The sequence below is a fragment of the Hemibagrus wyckioides genome, linkage group LG23, assembly GCF_019097595.1.
Source record: "Hemibagrus wyckioides isolate EC202008001 linkage group LG23, SWU_Hwy_1.0, whole genome shotgun sequence".
Taxonomy (NCBI): Eukaryota; Metazoa; Chordata; class Actinopteri; order Siluriformes; family Bagridae; genus Hemibagrus; species Hemibagrus wyckioides.
In genome coordinates, this window is record NC_080732.1 from 19,193,762 (window position 1) to 19,206,849 (window position 13,088).

The 13,088-nt window shown below is 47.3% G+C and overlaps 1 protein-coding gene across 5 annotated transcripts in view; it reads left to right on the forward strand.

The window, feature by feature from the left end:
• The window catches only part of kif13a (kinesin family member 13A), a 43,597-nt gene that overhangs the window by 14,762 nt on the left and 15,747 nt on the right, over positions 1 to 13,088 (forward strand). For all 5 annotated transcript variants that reach the window (XM_058376428.1, XM_058376430.1, XM_058376429.1 and 2 more), the window contains exons 4-24: positions 1,641 to 1,701; positions 2,020 to 2,112; positions 2,514 to 2,694; positions 6,198 to 6,285; positions 6,624 to 6,758; positions 6,857 to 6,969; positions 7,105 to 7,216; positions 7,408 to 7,620; positions 7,957 to 8,067; positions 8,252 to 8,386; positions 9,263 to 9,393; positions 9,480 to 9,566; positions 9,726 to 9,901; positions 10,008 to 10,230; positions 11,236 to 11,398; positions 11,487 to 11,630; positions 11,906 to 12,055; positions 12,157 to 12,321; positions 12,434 to 12,607; positions 12,751 to 12,902; positions 13,012 to 13,088. The exon at positions 13,012 to 13,088 is cut by the window's right edge and continues 56 nt beyond it. In XM_058376428.1, the coding sequence (XP_058232411.1) occupies positions 1,641 to 1,701; positions 2,020 to 2,112; positions 2,514 to 2,694; positions 6,198 to 6,285; positions 6,624 to 6,758; positions 6,857 to 6,969; positions 7,105 to 7,216; positions 7,408 to 7,620; positions 7,957 to 8,067; positions 8,252 to 8,386; positions 9,263 to 9,393; positions 9,480 to 9,566; positions 9,726 to 9,901; positions 10,008 to 10,230; positions 11,236 to 11,398; positions 11,487 to 11,630; positions 11,906 to 12,055; positions 12,157 to 12,321; positions 12,434 to 12,607; positions 12,751 to 12,902; positions 13,012 to 13,088 (2,884 nt within the window). The remainder of the gene's footprint in view (positions 1 to 1,640; positions 1,702 to 2,019; positions 2,113 to 2,513; positions 2,695 to 6,197; positions 6,286 to 6,623; positions 6,759 to 6,856; positions 6,970 to 7,104; positions 7,217 to 7,407; positions 7,621 to 7,956; positions 8,068 to 8,251; positions 8,387 to 9,262; positions 9,394 to 9,479; positions 9,567 to 9,725; positions 9,902 to 10,007; positions 10,231 to 11,235; positions 11,399 to 11,486; positions 11,631 to 11,905; positions 12,056 to 12,156; positions 12,322 to 12,433; positions 12,608 to 12,750; positions 12,903 to 13,011) is intronic.

A 13,088-nucleotide genomic window follows, 5' to 3' on the forward strand; every position in this document is an offset into this window, starting at 1 on the left:
TGATCAATCACAAAGACACTAGCCAATCGTAGGTACCTGTGATCAATCACAAAGACACTAGCCAATCGTAGGTACCTGTGATCAATCACAAAGACACTAGCCAATCGTAGGTACCTGTGATCAATCACAAAGACACTAGCCAATCGTAGGTACCTGTGATCAATCACAAAGACACTAGCCAATCGTAGACACCTGTGATCAATCACAAAGACACTAGCCAATCGTGATAAATCTCAGCGAATTTTCGCTTGCTAGTGTGAACGTAGCGTCATCTCTAGGATTTGATCGTGATCGTTGTGTGTCAGTAAGAATATCACAGGATTGACCGCTGCGGGCTAAAGCAGCTGCTCTGAATGTTGGGCGTCGCGTCGCTCCTCAAAAAGAAAATGTATTTTTGGAAACAGTGTTTCTCTTCCTGTCGCTTCCTGCCGTGGAGACAGAGCGGTGTGTGTGTGTGTGTGTGTGTGTGTGTGTGTGTGTGTGTGTGTGTGTGTGTTTGTGCGCGTCGGAGCTTGGAGATCGTGCGAAACGCCCACAAAAGCCACAATGTGTGAGAGGATGAGCAGAGACAGTGGACCAGTGTGTGTGTGTTCAAAGCTGCATTGTTGGAATGCGCCTCTTACACACACGCACACACACACACTGGTGCCTTCTCTTTTAAAAAAACAAAATTTAGCGTATCATTTAAAGTATAAAACACTTCATTATTTAATTATCCATATGTCTGTTGGTCCTTACACACACACACACAAACCAGCTAAATGACTGATGTGAGATGTGAAGGGGGAAAGTTATAAACAAAGTTATTTGAATATTATTAAATAATTATAATGTTTAAAAAAATGTAAGCTAGCATAATAATAAACGTGTACACAGCTTTCATTCAGGATTAGCAGCTTTAGCGTAGAGGTAAAAATCTGCGCGTAACCTTTATCCAGTCCGATGGGCTCGGGGGTTGGGCGCCTCTGGGGTTGAGTGACTCGGCGCAGCACGTTACCGTGGGAACAGACGTCACCGAAGCGGGAATTTTATCTGGCCTTTAACAGATTTATGCTGTTCATTAGCGCTTCTGTCACAAAAGCTTCATCAGACACGCTTTACTTTAACCTCAGACCTGCTTAAAGGAGCAGTTCACCAAAACTAGCGTGTACATAGTGACTGTACACATTTTAGCACAGTCTGCATCGAAGGCTAATGTCGCTAACAAGTAATGGGCTCAGGTTTTTAAATCAGCACACACTTGTCTTGCTAAACTGGCAGTAAGAAATCGAAATAGTTCCTCCTACACATGCTTTAGGAATAAAAGAAGCTAGCTAGCTCAGAAAGCTACCTATGATCTTGTGAGGCAAGTTGGCGGGACTTTGATCAGTTTACCGTTCTTTGGCGCGCATCTGAGAGCCGCCGAGCTACACTAAATTGCTAAGATGAACTTGTTAGCAATGTTGTAAATGAGCAGTAACAGGAAATCTAGGACACACAGAGTTCACAGGGTAAATGTGATCACACTACACACTCAGTCTCTCATTGTGTGCGACTCCCTCAGGTGTGTTAGCGTTGTGTTAGTTCAGTGTTAGCGGAACAATACGCTACACATGCCCGCGCACGCCCGTAAAACTCGCACTCTCTTTCTCTTTCTGCAGGTGTTCGCATTCGACCACTGTTTCTGGTCCATGGATGAGTCCAACATCCCCAAATATGCAGGTGACTCACACACACACACACACGGCACTTTCTCAGCAGCGTGGGAGGTGAAGTCTCACCCAGTACGTAATTATCTGGAGTGTGGGGTTTAAACAGGGTTCTGCACTAAGCTCTAAATTAGCGCTTTGGACAAACCACAGTTATTGTGTTTTAGCGCTAAACAACAACAGCAGCAGAGCTAATGGAATCCTCATTACAGCAGATTAGCATGCTAAGCACTTCGTCAGTGACAGGAGAGAACGTCCCGCTGTGGTGGTGGATCTCCGCTCACACGGTCATTACAGTGTCTCTCTTCTGTGTGTGTGTGTGTGTGTATAGGTCAGGAGGTGGTCTTCAGGTGTTTGGGTGAGGGGATCCTGGAGAACGCCTTTCAGGGATACAACGCCTGCATATTCGCCTACGGACAAACAGGTGTGCTATCTGTCTGTTTCTCCTTCTCTTTGTCTGTCTTTTTCATGTCCTGTCTCTCACTCTCAGTTTGTGTGCTCGTCTCTCCTTGACTGCACACTGCTCAGTAATCTTCAGTTAGACAGGAGAGTGAGACGGAAGTGTGCTGAATAGTGTGCACTACAGGAGGGTGAGACAGCTGTTGGTCTCATTGGAGCAGCAGGTAGATGAACAGGAAGCTGCTGTGTTTCTCATCGTTCTGCTGAATCGCTCAGGCCTCCGACACACACACACACACACACACACACACACACATGAGAATGGTCTTTGGCTGTCCCATTTCCTGTCTTTCATAGAACAACACAGCCTCCTTCTGTCTCCACTGGCCTTCAGACTGCTGTGCGTGTGTGTGTGTGTTTCCCCAGGCTCAGGGAAGTCGTACTCCATGATGGGGAGTGTTGATCAGCCCGGTTTAATCCCGCGTCTCTGCTGCTCGCTGTTCGAGAGAGTCAGCCGGGAGCAGAGCGACTCACACACCTTTAAAGTAGAAGTTTCCTACATGGAGATTTACAACGAGAAAGTGAGAGACCTCCTGGACCCCAAAGGGTGAGGGACAGAAACATCACACACACACACACACAAACTACTTCACAAAACTACTCAGTCCAATCTCAGTACAGGAGGCGTGTTTCAGTCCTACTGAAAGAGGGTGTGGCCTCTCTGTACCCGTCATTTCTATTAAAGAGGGTTCTATTAAAGAACTGTGTACTGGTAATTTCAAATAAAGGAGGGCGTGGGCTTTCTGTACCTGTTGTTTATAATAAAGGAGGGCGTGGCCTCTCTGTATCTTTCATTTATAATAAAGGAGGGCGTGGCCTCTCTGTACTGGTAATTTCTAATAAAGGAGGGCTTGGTCTCTGTGTATCTCTCATTTATAATTAAGGAGGGTGTGGCCTGTCTACTGGTAATTTCTAATAAAGGAGGGCGTGGCCTCTGTGCATCTCTCATTTATAATAAAGGAGGGTGTGGCTTCTCTGTACTGGTAATTTCTAATAAAGGAGGGTGTGGCCTCTCTGTACTGGTCATTTCTAATAAAGGAGGGTGTGGCCTCTCTGTAACTGTCCTTTTTAATAATGCAGGGTGTGGCCTCTCTGTACCTGTCATTTCTGATAAAGGAGGGTGTGGCCTCTCTGTACCTCTCATTTCTAATAAAGGAGGGCGTGGCCTCTCTGTACCTCTCATTTCTGATAAAGGAGGGTGTGGCCTCTCTGTACCTCTCATTTCTAATAAAGGAGGGCGTGGCATCTCTGTACCTCTCATTTCAAATAAAGGAGGGTGTGGCCTATCTGTGCCTCTCATTTCTAATAAAGGAGGGCGTGGCGTCTCTGTACCTGTCATTTCTGATAAAGAGGGTGTGGCCTCTCTGTACCTGTCATTTCTGATAAAGAGGGTGTGGCCACTTTGTACCTCTCATTTCTAATAAAAGAGGGCGTGGCCTCTCTGTACCTCTCATTTCTAATAAAGGAGGGCGTGGCATCTCTGTACCTGTCATTTCTAATAAAGGAGGGTGTGGCCTATCTGTGCCTCTCATTTCTAATAAAGGAAGGTGTGGCCTCTCTGTACCTGTCATTTCTGATAAAGAGGGTGTGGCCTCTCTGTACCTGTCATTTCTGATAAAGAGGGTGTGGCCTCTCTGTACTTGTCATTTCTGATAAAGAGGGTGTGGCCTCTCTGTACTTGTCATTTCTTATAAAGGAGCATGTGGCCTCTTTGTTTCTCTCATTTCTGATAAAGGAGGACGTTGCCTCTCTGTACCTGTCATTGCTAATAATAATGGAGGGTGTGGCCTCTCTGTACCTGTCATTTCTAATAAAGAGGGTGTGGCCTCTCTGTACCTGTCATTTCTGATAAAAGAGGGCGTGGCCTCTCTGTACCTCTCATTTCTAATAAAGGAGGGCGTGGCATCTCTGTACCTGTCATTTCTAATAAAGGAGGGTGTGGCCTATCTGTGCCTCTCATTTCTAATAAAGGAAGGTGTGGCCTCTCTGTACCTGTCATTTCTGATAAAGAGGGTGTGGCCTCTCTGTACCTGTCATTTCTGATAAAGAGGGTGTGGCCTCTCTGTACTTGTCATTTCTGATAAAGAGGGTGTGGCCTCTCTGTACTTGTCATTTCTGATAAAGGAGGACGTTGCCTCTCTGTACCTGTCATTGCTAATAATAATGGAGGGCGTGGCCACGTTGTAGCTCTCATTTCTAATAAAGGAGGGTGTGGCCTCTTTGTATCTCTTATTTCTAAAAAGGAGGGTGTGGCCTCTCTGTACCTGTCATTTCTAATAAAGAGGGTGTGGCCTCTCTGTACCTGTCATTTCTATTAAAGGAGGGTGTGGCCTCTTTGTATCTCTCATTTCTAATAAAGGAGGCCGTGGCCTCTCTGTACTAGTAATTTATAATAAAGGAGGGCGTGGCCTCTCTGTACTGGTAATTTCTGATAAAGGAGGGCGTGGCCTTTCTGTACCTGTCATTTCTGATAAAGGAGGGCGTGGCCTTTCTGTACCTGTCATTTCTGATAAAGGAGGGTGTGGCCTCTCTGTACCTGTAATTTCTAATAAAGGAGGACGTGGCCTCTTTGTATCTCTTATTTCTAAAAAGGAGGGTGTGGCCTCTCTGTACCTGTCATTTCTAATAAAGAGGGTGTGGCCTCTCTGTACCTGTCATTTCTATTAAAGGAGGGTGTGGCCTCTTTGTATCTCTCATTTCTAATAAAGGAGGCCGTGGCCTCTCTGTACTAGTAATTTATAATAAAGGAGGGCGTGGCCTCTCTGTACTGGTAATTTCTGATAAAGGAGGACGTGGCCTTTCTGTACCTGTCATTTCTGATAAAGGAGGGCGTGGCCTTTCTGTACCTGTCATTTCTGATAAAGGAGGGTGTGGCCTCTCTGTACCTGTAATTTCTAATAAAGGAGGGCGTGTCCTCTCTGTACCAATAATTTCTAATAAAGGAGGGCGTGGCCACTCTGTACCAGTAATTTCTAATAAAGGAGGGCGTGGACTCTCTGTACTAGTAATTTCTAATAAAGGAGGGCGTGGCCTCTCTGTACTAGTAATTTCTAATAAAGGAGGGCGTGGCCTCTGTACTAGTAATTTCTAATAAAGGAGGGTGTGGCCTCTCTGTACTAGTAATTTCTAATAAAGGAGAGCGTGGCCTCTCTGTACCTGTCATTTCTGATAAAGGAGGGCGTGGCCTTTCTGTACCTGTCATTTCTGATAAAGGAGGGCGTGGCCTCTCTGTACCTCTCATTTCTGATAAAGGAGGGTGTGGCCTCTCTGTTCAGACCCAGTGAAGGAGGCATGGTGTCCTCTCTATCTTTAAGTCCTGATAAAGAAGGCGTGTTTATTTCTAATAAAAGAGGCGGGGCCTGTTTGTCTTTCAGTTCTAGTGAGGGAGGTGTGTCCTTTGTTCCTGTCATTTCTAATAAAGAAGGCATGGCCTGTTTGTCAGGTCAGGGCTCAGAGCTTCAGCGCCCTCTTGTGGAGCATTGAAGTTTCTTTATAATACTCAGAGCTTTGAGCTCAGTGCTCCTTACACTCAGCTGTGATTGTGTGTGTGTGTGTGTGTGTGTGTGTGCAGTTTGTTCAGGCTACAGGCAGATGAGGAATGCAGCACAGAGCAAGAGCTGGATTTTTTTAGCAGGCTGTTGCTGCTGAACATTGTTTTCTGTTTATAGTCACTAGGCATGTGCTGATGATCTAATGAGTAGATATATTTAACACACACGGTATTGTTTTAGGCGCTAAAGTCACGTGTCACTCAGGTGCTAAAGTCACGTGTCACTCAGGTGCTAAAGTCACGTGTCACTCAGGTGCTAAAGTCACATGTCACTCAGGCGCTAAAGTCACGTGTCACTCAGGTGCTAAAGTCACATGTCACTTGTATCATATGAGTGTCAGATTGTATGATCAGAAAACCAGTACAAGGTTTAAACAAACATCCTTAATTTTCCCTAATGAGAGGAGGAGGGACAGACTGTTACATAATCTCTGAAAAGAGTGTGTGTGTGTGTGTGTGTGTGCGCGTATGTGTGTGTGTGTGTGTGTGTGTGTGTACAGGAGTCGTCAGTCTCTGAAAGTGAGGGAACACAAGGTTCTGGGTCCATATGTAGACGGTTTGTCTCAGCTGGCAGTAACAAGCTTCCAGGTAATAACACCAACACCACTACCTGTCTCACCTCTCTGTCTGTCTCTTCCTCTATCTGTCTGTCTGTCTGTCTTTTCCTCAGTCTGTCTGTCTGTCTCTTTCTATCTCTTCCTCTGTCTGTCTGTCTCTCTTTCTTTCTTTCTGTCTCTCTGTCTCTTACTGCTGGGAATTAAACACCCCCCCCTTTCTCTCTCCCTCTCTCTCTCTCTCTCTCTCTCTCTCTCTCTCTCTCTATCTCTCCCTCCCTCTCTCCCTCCCCCCCCCTTTCTCTCCCCCCTCCCCTCTTTCTCTCTCCCTCTCTCTCTCTCTCTCTCTCTCTCTATCTATCTCTCTTGTAGGATATTGAGTGTGTGATGTCAGAGGGTAATAAATCTCGAACAGTCGCCGCTACGAACATGAACGAGGAGAGCAGCCGATCTCACGCCGTCTTCAGCATCATCATCACACAGACACTATACGACCTGCAGTCTGGGGTTAGACACACACACACACACACACACACAATCTATTATTTTTTATTATTATTATCACCATTTTAATCTCTGTTAATTGTGTGTGTGTGTGTGTGTAGAACTCAGGAGAGAAGGTGAGTAAGGTGAGTCTGGTGGATCTGGCTGGCAGTGAGCGTGTGTCCAAAACTGGAGCAGCGGGCGAGAGACTGAAGGAGGGCAGCAACATCAACAGGTGTGACAAACACACACACACACACACACAGAGACTCACACTTTATAGTATGGACAGTGTGGTATATAAACACACACTGGCAGGAGTTTTATTTATCATTAGTGAAATTTGCTCTGTGTGTGTGTGTGTGTGTAGATCTCTGACCACTCTGGGCTGTGTGATCTCGGCTCTGGCGGATCAGTCAGCAGGAAAAGGCAAAAACAAGTTTGTCCCGTACAGAGACTCGGTCCTGACCTGGCTACTGAAGGTCAGATACACAGACCAGTTTAATCTAGCAACTTCACTGAGCTCTTATTAACAGAACCACAGAGGAACACCTGACTTCAATCTGCTTCCCTTTCACCTCATCCCTCCTTCTTTCTTTCTTTCTTTCTTTCTTTCTTTCTTTCTTTCTTTCTTTCTTTCTTTCTTTCTTTCTTTCTTTCTTTCTTTATTCAGGATAATTTGGGAGGGAACAGTAAGACGGCCATGATCGCCACGGTGAGTCCTGCAGCAGATAATTACGAGGAGACTCTGTCCACGCTACGCTACGCCGACCGCGCCAAGAGGATCGTCAATCACGCCGTGGTCAACGAGGACCCCAACGCTCGCATCATCAGGGAACTGAGAGAGGAAGTGGAGAAGCTGAGGGTGCAGCTCACTCAGGCCGAGGTCAGAGCACACTGTACACCCACACACACACACACACACACACCTCTGCTTCACCTCCACACTTCCTCTGCTCTCACGCAATACATTCAGAACAGATATTTCTATACTAATCTGAGTAAAATATATATAATGGAACAGTTTCCCATAAACCATCATTTAATATTACCATGACAGCAGTTACCATGACAGCAGTTACCATGACAGCAGTTACCATGACAGCAGTTACCATGACAGCACTAGTATATTTTTTTTGTTGAGTGTTATAGCAACTTAAACCTCATTTTCTATAGAATTGAATGTCCAATGTGTGTGTGTGTGTGTGCGTGTGTGTGTCAGTCTCTGAAAGCCCCTGAGCTGCAGGAGAAGCTGCAGGAGTCTGAGAAACTCATCCAAGAAATGACCATCACCTGGGAGGAGAAACTCAGGAAGACCGAGGAAATCGCACAGGTACTCTAAACACACATTCGCACACACACACACACACACGCGCATACAAATACACACACGCATATAAATACACAGAAATACACACACACATACACAAATACACACAGAAATACACACAAACACACACACACAGACAGACAGATGTGAAGTAACGTCTCAGTGATGTATGAACTCTTTCCCTCAGGAGAGACAGAAGCAGCTGGAGAGTATGGGAATCTCTCTGGAGTCCTCAGGGATTAAGGTTGGAGAGGATAAGTGCTTCCTGGTCAACCTGAACGCTGACCCCGCCCTTAATGAGCTGCTGGTTTATTATCTGAAGGTACAGTGACACAGTGCTCCAGTAACGCCTCGTGTCATATTGCTCTTCCTCTCGTACCCTCAGTACTTCCTCACCTGTAAATAAACTCACCCCTGTGTGTAGACCATGTGACCTGTGTGTAGATCATGTCATCATGTGACCTGTGTGTGTGTAACACTGTAGTGTCTGGAACTCTAGTTAATAAGTTTCCCACAATCCTGTGCAGTGCTAACAATGGCCTTTTGTCCTGACTGGCCTAAAAACCCCCACGATGGAGTGGGGAGTGTGAGCGCCGTGTTTACTAACTCCACCCACTCACCCCATGACCTCTGACTTTACAGGCATCACGCTGAAGTGCTCGTATGAAACCCTTATTCCAGAAACAATACAGTCTGATTCATTTATATTTATATGTCAGTGAACTCCTAGTGAGGAGGCGTGGCCTGTCAGTGTCAGTGGAGGCGTGGCTTCTGTCGTTCCTAGAAAAGATGTGATGTTAAAGAATCAGTACAGTAAAGGAGGCGTGAAGCTTTCTGTCTGTCACTGAAGGAGGCGGGGCCTGTTGTCTGTTGGTCCTAGTAAAGGGGGCGTGGCCTATGTATATTTCAGTTAAGGTGTGGCCTCTGTGTCTCAGTCTTGGGAAAGAAGTGAAGTAAGGGGCGTGGCTTTTGTGCTGAATGCTTGTGTGTGTGTGTGTGTGCGTGTTTGTGGTCATGAGCATACTAGTCTGTCTGTCACTGAAGGAGGCGGGGCCTGTGTGTCTGTTGGTCCTAGTAAAGGGGGTGTGGCTTATGTGTATTTCGATTTCAGTATAGGTGTGGCTTCGGTGTCTCAGTCTTGGGAAAGAAGTGAAGTAAAGGGGCGTGGCTTGTGTGCTGAATGTGTGTGTGTGTTCAGGAGCACACTCGTGTGGGAGCGGACACGTCTCAGGACATCCAGCTGTTTGGAATCGGGATTCAGCCAGAGCACTGCGTCATCGATATCGCTCCCGACGGAGATGTCACACTCTGTCCTGTAGAGAACGCCAGGTCAGGACACTGACACACACACACACACACACACACACACATTTGTTTTTGTCTTACGAAGGGTTTTTTTCTCTTTTCCTCCACAGAACATGTGTGAATGGGACTGTAGTTTACTCCACGGTGCATCTGTGGCACGGAGATCGCATCTTATGGGGCAATAATCACTTCTTCAGGTGCGTTTTATTCATCATACGTCCAGTCTGAGTCACAGACGCCAAAGAATACAATTATATTAAAGTGTTAGATGTGGCTGTAAATAGCAGTTCATCTCAATCTGAGTACAGAGTGATGCTGCTCAGTCAGGAGTGTCAGCGTGTGTGTTCTGTGTGCAGAGCCAACTTTCCGAAGCGTAAGCGCCGTGACCGTTTGAAGGATTTGGAGCGTGAGTCTCCCCGCTCCAGTTTCGTGGACGTGGACGTGGAGACGGCGAGCGAGGCTTCATCTGAACAGGACTACAACTACGAGTTCGCTCAGATGGAGGTCATGATGAAAACACTGGGGAGTAACGGTGTGTGTGTGTGTGTGTGTGTGTTAACCCTACCACACATCTTTATTTATTCGGTTCCTACAGCTGATGTTGTGATTAATCAGACATGTTTTGCGTGGCCCTGCAGATCCGATCCAGAATGTGGTTCAGGTTCTGGAGAAGCAGTATCTGGAGGAGAAGCGCTCGGCGTTAGAGGAACAGCGTTTGCGTTATGAGCGAGAGCTCGACCTTCTCCGCCAGCAGCTCTCTCCAGAAAGACCCTCCCAGCACCACCAGCGCAGTAACAGTGACCGCCTCACCTTCCCCACACACACCTCACACAGCAAGCTGCGCCTGTGGACCGAGGAGAGGTATACACAAACACACACACACACTCACACACACAAACACACACACACACTTCACACACCACATACACCACCTCACACAGCAAGATGCGCCTGTGGACCGAGGAGAGGTATACACACACACACACACACAGACACACACACCTCACACAACAAGATGTGCTTGTGGACCGAGGAGAGGTATACACAAACACACACACACACACACTCACACACACACAAACACACACACACACACACTTCACACACCACATACACCACCTCACACAGCAAGCTGCGCCTGTGGACCGAGGAGAGGTATACACAAACACACACACTCACACACACACAAACACACACACACACACTTCACACACCACATACACCACCTCACACAGCAAGATGCGCCTGTGGACCGAGGAGAGGTATACACAAACACACACAGACACACACAACTCACACAACAAGATGTGCTTTTGGACCGAGGAGAGGTATACACAAACACACACACACACACACACAAACACACACACACACACACTTCACACACCACATACACCACCTCACACAGCAAGATGCGCCTGTGGACTGAGGAGAGGTATACACACACACACACAGACACACACACCTCACACAACAAGATGTGCTTGTGGACCGAGGCGAGGTACACACACACACACCTCACACAACAAGATGTGCTTGTGGACCGAGGAGAGGTACACACACACACACACCTCACACAGCAAGATGCGGCTGTGGACCAAGGAGATGTATACACACACACACACACACACACACACAACAAGATGTGCTTGTGGACCAAGGAGATGTATACACACACACACACCTCACAGCAAGCTGCGCCTGTGGACCGAGGAGATGTATACACACACACACACACACACACACACACACACTGGTATCGTTGCTGGTTTTTGTTCCATGTGTATATTTAGAAGTGGACAGTTATGGAAATGCATGTGTTTGTGTGTGTGTTTGTGTGTGTGTGTGTGTGTGTGTGTCTTGCAGGGACGAGTTGTTCCGGCAGAGTTTGTCTCGACTGCGAGAGCAGGTGGTTCGCGCTAACACGCTTGTGCGAGAGTCTAACTTCCTGTCGGAGGAGATGGGCAAACACACCGACTACCAGGTGACTCTGCAGATCCCCGCGGCGCACCTGAGCGCCAATCGCAAGGTGAGAACCCGTGCATCCGCGAGGGCAGGCCACGTTTACCTCAGATCAGCCCTCAGCACTGAGAGTGTGTGTTGTGTTTCCGGTGCAGCGCGGAGCCATCGTGAGCGAGCCGGCCATACAGGTGCGCCGCAAAGGTAAAGGCACACAGGTGTGGACCATCGAGAAGCTGGAGAACAAACTGGTGGACATGAGGGACCAGTACAGGGAGTGGAAGGAAGGAGGACACAACACGGTGAGAGACACGAACATCTGGAATTCCATGGGAATGTTAAAGCGTTTCCATAGCAACAGCTCATTCACGTGGAGTTGTAGGTCAGACGTCTCCAGTGTCAGGGGTTTTATAGCAGGCTCTTAGACTTCATCACACCAATCAAATTTATTGATTATCGGATTTTGTTTACATTCTTAGCTAATTATGCTAATTATTTAAGGAAATAGCTGAGATTTGGAACAGGAAATCAGGGTGTAAACAGGAAGTGATTGTGATGTTTCTGCTCTTCCTGTCAGCCCGTGAAGCCCCACAGCAAGCAGGCCGACCCGTTCTACGAAGCTCAGGAGAACCACAACCTGATCGGCGTAGCCAACGTTTTTCTGGAGTGCCTGTTTCACGACGTAAAGCTTCAGTACGCAGTTCCCATCATCAGCCAGCAGGGGGAGGTCTGCAGCACTCTTGCTCATATACACGTGTTATAAGAACGCTGGCAGTGTTTGTTGCTTTTTAGTATCATTAGATTGATATGTGTGCGTGTATGTGTCAGGTGGCGGGTCGGCTGCACGTAGAGCTGATGCGAGTGTGTGGGGCGGTGCCCGAGCGGCTGGTGGGTGGAGATGACTCTTCTGAGAATTCGAGTGAGAGCAGCAGCTATGAGGTGATGGACAACAACGGAGAGATCGTCCACATGGCCAAGAAACTCACCTGCAGGGTATACACACACACACACACACACACACACTTCAGGACCCATTAAGTGAAGTGCTGTGTTAATGCCTTTGTGTGTTTGTGTGTGTGTGTGTGTTTTTGTTTGTGTTTCACAGGTCCGGATCCGTAAAGTGACTGGTTTGCCTCTCAACCTGTCCAACTTTGTTTTCTGTCAGTACACGTTCTGGGAGCAGGCAGAGCCCGCTGTGGCCCCGCCCATGGTCAGTCCAGACACACCCACTTCACGTACTGCAGACGCACAGTTTACTGTATTGTTTGATCACTGCAAGGTGAGACTGCTGTAACACACACACACACACACATTGCTGCTGAATGCTCAGTTCAGTCAAAATTAATATTGTTGATTAAGATGCACTGTTTTAATTAATTAATTTGTGTGTGTGTGTGTATGTGTGTGTGTGTGTGTGTGCAGGACTATGTGGTTCATGTCTCTGATGAGTTTGTGGAGTTTATCTCAGACGGCGCGCTGGCCATCGAGGTCTGGGGGCATCGCTGTGCTGGTAACGGACACGCCCACTGGGAACTGAACACACTGCAGGCCAAAACACGCACACTCCGGGACAGGTGTGTGTGTGTTTGTTTAATGCATGTGTATTTTGTTGTTATGTGTATGTATTCAGGTACACAGTGTACGTTTAGATATATTATGTGTGTGTGTGTGTGTGTGTGTCAGGTGGAGCGAGGTGTCGCGCAGGATCGAGTTGTGGGTCTCCATACAGGAGCTGAATGAGCAGGGTATGTACTCAGCTG